At 34.7% G+C, this 7,991-nt stretch overlaps 2 protein-coding genes across 2 annotated transcripts; both read right to left on the bottom strand.

The window, feature by feature from the left end:
* Window positions 1-610: 610 nt before the first annotated feature.
* LOC149263588 (catalase isozyme 2-like) lies at window positions 611-2,890 on the bottom strand. The gene is made up of 5 exons (XM_089389306.1): window positions 2,090-2,890; window positions 1,886-1,975; window positions 1,282-1,349; window positions 1,107-1,200; window positions 611-989 (listed from the first exon to the last, which is right to left on the bottom strand). The coding sequence occupies exons 1-5, from the start codon at window positions 2,888-2,890 to the stop codon at window positions 930-932; spliced, it is 1,113 nt and encodes a 370-aa protein (XP_089245432.1). The 3' UTR covers window positions 611-929.
* Window positions 2,891-3,677: 787 nt separating this feature from the next.
* LOC149263587 (putative histone H2A variant 2) lies at window positions 3,678-6,232 on the bottom strand. Its single transcript, XM_089389301.1, has 3 exons — window positions 5,684-6,232; window positions 5,500-5,585; window positions 3,678-3,977 (listed from the first exon to the last, which is right to left on the bottom strand). The coding sequence occupies exons 2-3, from the start codon at window positions 5,557-5,559 to the stop codon at window positions 3,678-3,680; spliced, it is 360 nt and encodes a 119-aa protein (XP_089245427.1). The 5' UTR covers window positions 5,560-5,585; window positions 5,684-6,232.
* Window positions 6,233-7,991: the final 1,759 nt, after the last annotated feature.

Here is a 7,991-nt window from a genome sequence, read left to right as displayed (position 1 = left end):
TTGTTTTCTTTTGTTTTAGAATTTTGTTGACATTATCTCTTCTTGCCCAGGTATATCACACACTCCTCAACTACCTTGCAATCAAACACAATTACACTCCTCAACTACCTTGCAATCAAACACAATTGAGTTAGGGTAGAAACTTCCCCAAAATGTCACCGTGCAATGGGAAAAATGAAAATGAGGAAAAATCACTCAGAGAAAGGAACCTAACTGTCACTATGCCAAGGGAAAAATAAATAGAGAAAAATAGGTGTCAGTAAGGTTGACTATCACTGTATCTGCACCATGCAGAGGGAAAAACAAGACAAACGAGGCCGAGAAAGTTTCCTCCAGCAATAGGTAATATTATGAGTCTTTATTTTGACGCTCGACTTCCCTAACGCTCACCCACCCATTCGTTTCGACTACAGTACCTTTGAGAATCAAGATAAGGCATAAAAACAATAAAAGGTACACTCGAGATAAGAGAAAACCAAATGACAATAAAAGGTACGTCTACAACAATATCACCTGTAGTTTTGCAAGAGCTCTGGTCAAAGAATATCTTTTTGCCGGAGCTATGATCCAAGGTTATTTCTTTACCTATTATCGAGGCTGACAACCGATATTATTTCATAAACATTTCTCAACAGAATTTATTCAATTTGACCATATATGATACCAATACATCATGACAATAGACCTGTCAAAGTTCATAAGTAGGTATCTATCCCCTGGACCTAACAGATGTCCAATCACTGATAAATCATCAGCTGTAATTTCAATTTCATGAACCACTAGCACTATGTACTAAAGTAAAAGCAGTTTTATCTTCACAGAGAGAATTCCTCTTTCTCCTGCCCTTCATATATGTAGAAAGATTAACAAGCAGCAACATCCTATTATAAAATGCCGTATCCCACATTGCATGCTGCAGTTCAAACTTCTTACATATTTGCTTTCATGTTAAGGCGAGCTGCTATCTTCTGACCCAATGATTTGTCACACTACACCAATCCATGTGATTAATAATTAATATCAATAATAGGTTATTCCAACGGATGTATAAAAAGGATCACAATCATAGTAGCTCAAACGAAATATAGAGAGTCTGAATGGAAAACCTGTGACCAGTAAGATATCCAAATACTGCAAATTTCACGGGTGACCCTAGGATCTGACAAAGCTGCCACCCATCGCTTCACAAAACGCTCTTGCCTACAATTTAAAATCATCACTGTAATTTCTATCCATATAACAAAAACAATGAATTGACTACTAGAAATCAAGACAACCTGCCGTTCTGGTGCAAATGAACGATATCGCTCTCCAGGTTGTTTGAAATTATTCTCCTTCTCTATCACGCACTGCAAATACCAAAAAATATCCAATATTTCTTAGACTTGCACATTTCTCTTTTGGTAATCTTTACTTCCCCAATTTGTAAACGATGAATTTGACTGATGACAAGGCAAAGCCCTTCCTAACACTTAAATGAAATCAACTTATAAATTAAGGGAAGATGCATCGAATAGCCAAGACACAAAGTGGATTGTACCAACAAACAGAAATAAATTTATGATAAAATGAAAAACGTTAGATCATCAACTGTGACGATATATCCAAATCCAAGAAAAAGCAGCAATAATCTAAGTCATTGTCATCATAATCACAAAGAGAAAAACTATCGAATAAAACAAAAAGCATGCAATTAATAGTCTCCAAAAAAAGACTATTTTGAGTTTCAAACTAAAATAGTACAAACATCTTTTTCAAAAATAAAAATTATCAAGAAAAACGCCACTACGCCACATACATACTACAATAACGAACTGTCATTGTATCATATATTGTAAAAATCACAGATCTATCACCAAATTCTGGAGAAGTGGTGAGATCTTACCTTCTCCCGCTTGCCAGTATGGGTATGGGAAGGAATGGGAAATCTCTCAGCATGACGAACTGGATCGAACCTTGATGGAAAGTAGTTGACCTGTAATTCCAGCAATTGTTTTGTAAAAGTCAAATCTCTCCATGAACATTGACTCGATGTCCAAGTAATACGAGAGGTATTGAAAAAAGAAAAAGATTAAAATTATTTACCAACCTCTTCATCCCTATGCATGAAGTTCATGAATCCCTCATGATGATTATTGTGATGTGCACACTTGGGTGCATTGGCTGGCAGCATCAAATAGTTGGGTCCAAGTCGATGCCTTTGTGTATCTGAGTATGAGAATATCCTTGTTTGGAGTAGCTTATCTTCAGTGTAATAGACACCAGGAACAACAAGAGCAGGAGCAAATGCAAGCTGCTCGTTTTCAGCAAAGAAATTGTCAATATTCTTGTTCAAGACCATGCGTCCTATAGGTTGAAGAGGAAAGATATCCTCGGGCCAAGTTTTCGTAACATCTAAAGGATCAAAGTCATATTTATCCTCATCCCGAGGATCCATTGTCTGGATAAAAAGTTTCCATTCAGGATAGTTGCCTGCTGCTATAGAATCATAGAGATCCTTGGTTGCATGACTGTGGTTTGTCCCACCTACTACAACTGCTTCATCATCCAATAGACACTTAACTCCACAAGTAGGCCTCCAATGAAACTTCACATAGGTTTGCCTCCCAGCCTTATTAACAAGGGTAAAGGTGTGGACACCAGACCCATCCATATGCCTGTAGTTTAAAGGGATTCCAAGATCATCAAAGAGAAAGGTGAACATATGCAAACTCTCTGGGTGGTGAGAGAAGAAATCTCGAATCCTCCAGTCTTCTTGAATGTGACTTTTGGGATTTGGTTTCAATGCATGAACCATGTCTGGAAACTTCATACCATCGTGAACAAAGAATACAGGAAAATTATTTCCAACAAGATCGAAGTTCCCCTGCAAGAGAAATGAAAATCCCATGAGCTATATGGGAAAAAAAAATGGGGTAGCATCAATTATAGAATAATCCTTTGAAAGAACTTTCAAAAATAGTCAAATATTTGGCCGAATAATGCAGCAATTTTGATCATAAAAAACAAATGCCTATTGCAACATACAAGACAAGAAACTTCAAAAAGAAAATGATCCATAAACTTTCTACTCAAACAGAGTTTAATAGAAGATGCAACCTCAATGATCAAAAACGTAGATGTAACTTTCAGCAGGGTACTACCTATATACCAGGGTTCCCCGTACTTGCGTTATTCTGTAAATGGCACTCCCATCTAAGGAAGGATTCATAAAACCAGTGTTGAAAGACTGAAATTGTAGCTATTGCATCAATCCAGAAGACGTTGAACACTTTTTTTATGGAGGCACCTTTTACCAAGCAGGTCTAAAGACGGATACAAGGCCTCTGTAGAGGTTAGCAGGGTACTACCTAGATACCAGGGTTCCCCTTACCTGTGCTTTATTCTGTAAATGGCACTCCCAACTACAGGAAGGCTTCATAAAACGAGTATTAGAAGATCAAAATTGTAGCTACTGCAGAAAGCAAGACGGGAAAAAGATTTGAATTACCTTCTGGCTGGAGGGAATGCCTTTGATATAAGGTGAGCTCAATACCTGCAAAACACGGCATAGATTAAAAAGGATTATAAAGGATTATAGCAAAGCTTTGTAAATTTTATCGCTACAGAAGAAGAAACCCTAACTGATCAAATATCCAAAGAAATTTGAACCAAAGAACTAATCCCCACACAAAGAACTAATCTTTTTTTGTGGATTTGTTAATAAGTGACTTGTGGATGTGAGGGATGACACCTCCACCTGCTATGGTACCTTTGATCAAAGTATCAAGTTCTTCGTCTCCTCTAACAGCGAGCTGCAAATTCCTTGGGGTGATACGTTTAACCTTGAGATCTTTTCTGGCATTTCCTGCAAGTTCTAAAACCTCTGCAGTGAGATACTCCAGAATGGCTGCAGAATAAACAGCTGCAGTTGCTCCCACCCTTCCATTTGCAGATACTCCAGACTTTAACAGACGGTGGATCCGTCCCACAGGAAACTGCAATAAGAACAAACAGTTCAGTCCACCTATTACAGGAATCTTATGGAGTTCTTGCTCAGAGGAATTCTGAACTGTTCCAAAGCTTCAATGAAGATGTTTCTGCCGGGAAGAAAGAAGCTAGAATTACTTCAGTTGAATCAAGATTTTGACAAGAAAATTTATAGAAAATAAATAGATACAACTGTAAGTCAAACAACCAAAAACAGAGTCCCAAAGAGTTCAACATAAAACAGGGTCTCACAGAATTCAAGATATTACAGAAACCTTATGGAGTTCTTTCTCACAGGAGTATTTGAACTATTACAAAGCTTCATTGAAGATGTTCCTTCTAAGAAAACAGATTCCTAGAATTACTTCAGTTGAATCTAGACTTTGACATGCAAATCTGTAGAAAATAAATAACTACAAATGCAAGTCAAACCACTGAAAATCTTGTTCCAAAGTGACTGAGGCCTGTAATCTCCAATTCCAGGTATTCTTGACTTGGATTTGTATCAAAGGTTGCGAGGATGATAGAGATGTTTTTCCAAGATAGCATGAATAGCTAGGTGCAGTAGAAGAATGGCTAGATTTATCAAACAGTCTACTGGGAGATGAGGTAATGGGAACTCAAATCAAGTGTACAAGGTGGCGATGCATTCCATTCTTCAGAATACAGCAAAGGATGTATGTCAGCCCCTATCACTTTGTAAAAAAACATTTAATCACTAGAGAAAGACGACATTTTGTTTGGAGAATGGAGAGGAGGAGTGGAAGAAATTGTATAGGCCATATACGTAGAAATGTTTATTCTCTAAAGAAATAGAAGGAATACATGTAATGACCCTGTACAGGACTTGTTTATATAAATAAAGCAAACCGCACTATTAAGGTTTCAAAAAGTAACGGTGAAGGCAATACAGACTGCCAAATAGAAATCAACACAGCCGCAAATACTTGACTTAGACGGTAAATGAGAGCAAGTTCGTTGACAAATTGAACAAAGCGGATACTGTCCATTGACCTCAAACTTATTCAAAAAAGAAAATTCGGAGTATATACAGGAAATTAGGAGGGGTTTTACAAAGAGGCACGCATATTGTACTGTAATCACTACTCTGGAAATATTAAATAACAATTATCTATCTTAAGATAAATAGAATATAAGCAATATAGTTTTCGCCGCCTTGAGTCGGAACTACAATAAACAGTGAACTTACTACCATATAAACAAGAGGAATGGCATGCCCAACATGCAAGATTTGATTGCAGAACTGTTTCAAACCAAGTGTTTAGCCATAAAATACCAAAATGCATATATGTATACTACAAGTAACCTGTTAAACCAACAGTACAGGAAAAGGAAGAGCGAAATGTAAAACAAAACAACTGAGTTTGGTTCCGGCCAGAGCTAAAACGCTCAACATCCATAATAATTTAAAAACCCTCAAGTCCGACAGAGAAAAGTCGCTCTTCTCGAACAACCATAACATAATTTAATAATAAGTAAGCTTAGAGGAAACATAGCCACAAGAATGACCTGGTTCACTTCCGGGGTGAGGAGAAATTGTTGCCGCCACGGTTGCACTGTGGAAGCCATCGACAGTATAGACCTGTAGCTTTCCCCTGCAAAGAAGGGGAAAAGGAAGTTGTATACGATGATGAGCATGCAAAACAAAGGACCTATGATAACAGAAACATCATATATTCAACAAGAGCCTTACCTGCGAGGGTTGGTGTGTAGTGTGCGATAATGTTGAAAAACTTTCCTGGAAGACCTTACGCTTTTGTTGAATGAACCTAAGATCCAAGTGAAATTGGGAAAGATTTATCCAAGACAGATAAACAAAATTCCTGGTGAAAACCTCAAGAGAGAGGATTTGTAACACTGAAGGAGGGTTTGCAACGGCTTCTAAGTCCGAGGAGGAAAAAGATACCTGTGGTGTGCTAGTGTAGGTTTCACCTCGAGCACCAGAAGAGCGAGGTTGCAGAGCGCCAACGGCCAAGGGAGAAATGAAAGGCGTGTTTCGGAGTTGGGGAGAGGTACAGGGATCTGCTTGAAAGGTGCAGGGATCGACCCTGGCAAGCGTAAGACCAGCGTAACAGGAAGACCGAAATGTCAGAACTGAATGGGACAGATGTCAGGTTCATGAATTAACAAACATAACAATATCATAACAATGAACAGAAATTGCAGGATTTCCCGCTGAATGTGTGGACGCCTGTCAGCACGAGATTGCAGAACTCCCGGTTGTGCCGCTCTATTCCGACGCCACGTGTCAGCATGAGGAACAAAGGGACGACGAAAGTCCCTTTCAAAGGAAGGCCTATCGACCTAAATATAAACCAAATTAATATCCACAATAAATCCTTTCAAAGAGCCAGAGGCGTTACATCAATAAATATCTTCTTAACTTTTGTGTTATTTTTCTTAATTCAATTTAACCTAATATAATAATTTCACAATTTAAATTTATTTGAAAAAATACTCATCTCTCATAATTATTAAATTTATTTAAACCAACATGTGCCCCTATAGTTATTTAAGGCATATGTTTTCCATATAATCATTTAAAGTAACCAATGTCAAGATAACAAATCTTTTAATATTAATGAATAAAATTATATAACATCAGTATAGTATATGGTAAATTATGGTAAATTATGAAAATTTACAAATTAAAATCTTAAATGGGAGGTTTCTTACTGGCACCTACATTTGACAAATATTTAGAAATACAAATCTTAAATATGAAAAACTCGAAATTTATCATAAAATGGAATACCTTATTTAATGTGATACTTCACAACACAAATCTTAAATATTAATGCTTGTAACTAGCCTTTTATGTCCAAACGTTAGAATGTAATATCATTTTTTAATTATTTGGAATATTTATTTTAATTTAAAATTATTATATATTAATCAAATTAAATATATTTCAATTTAAAATTATTAAAATTTAAAATATTATAATTTTTAAATTGATTTATTTATTTATCTTGAACTTTACTAAATTTATAATAATAATAATAATGATAAAAAAATTTAATATATAATTTAAAATATATTAAATTCATTTTAATTATAATAAATTCATTTTTGTAGGTTTAGAGTAAAAGATTTAGAATTCATTATTTTTAATTATTTGTATTTTTCATTATTAACTAGTTTAGTTAAGTGTACAATTTATTATTATTATGAATTTACATATATCATTTTTAATTATTTCGAATATGTTCTAGTTTTTAATATAATTATTTGATGTTTTTTTATAGTAATTTTGATATAATAATGCATTTAGTTTATTAACAAATTTATTAAATTATATAATCGATTTTATTTTTTTATGCATAGTTTTAATGATAGAACTTTATTTTCTTATCATGATCTGAGTGGAAATTTGTTACTAATCCATCTTTTTTATCACATGATTAATCTTTATGTCTTACTATCTTTCCCAACTATGAGGTTCCTCACATAATGGTGAGCCCTTGTAATATGGTTTTATGTGAAAATTGGTGAATATCCATTATTTCTATTGAATTAAGACAATTAATCTTATATTATTTCCATTCACATGTTACAAGCTCATGGTTTCCACAAATTGCCATATTCACTCATGGCACTTGCCTAGTAATTCTCTATAGTATTATCCATAGTATTTACCCATGTTATCCGCCCATAGCAATCACCAATGGCCTTAAGACATGGTATTTAATAATAAACCAAATAATTCAAGTGTGTGAGTTCTAAGAGAAAAGACACCTGAAGATAATTTAAATACAGACATTCACCTTTTTAAAATCTATGATTTTCTCTCATGAGTTAGTCTTATCATAATATTACCATTTAATAAAAATAATCAAACTATTTTCATATTATTATTCCCTATACATTATATTCTATGCACATTTATGAATTTTTCTCATGACTTAGTCTTATCATAATATTACCATTTAATAAAAGGAATTAAACTATTTTCATATTATTATTCCCTATACATTATATTCTATGGACTTCTATTATAT

The sequence above is a fragment of the Pinus tabuliformis genome, chromosome 6 (assembly GCF_031772625.1).
Source record: "Pinus tabuliformis cultivar Carrire ecotype Pingquan chromosome 6, CPIR1, whole genome shotgun sequence".
NCBI lineage: Eukaryota > Viridiplantae > Streptophyta > Pinopsida > Pinales > Pinaceae > Pinus > Pinus tabuliformis.
The sequence above is the reverse complement of the archived record's forward strand: the minus strand, read 5'-3'. Positions and strand labels throughout refer to the sequence as shown.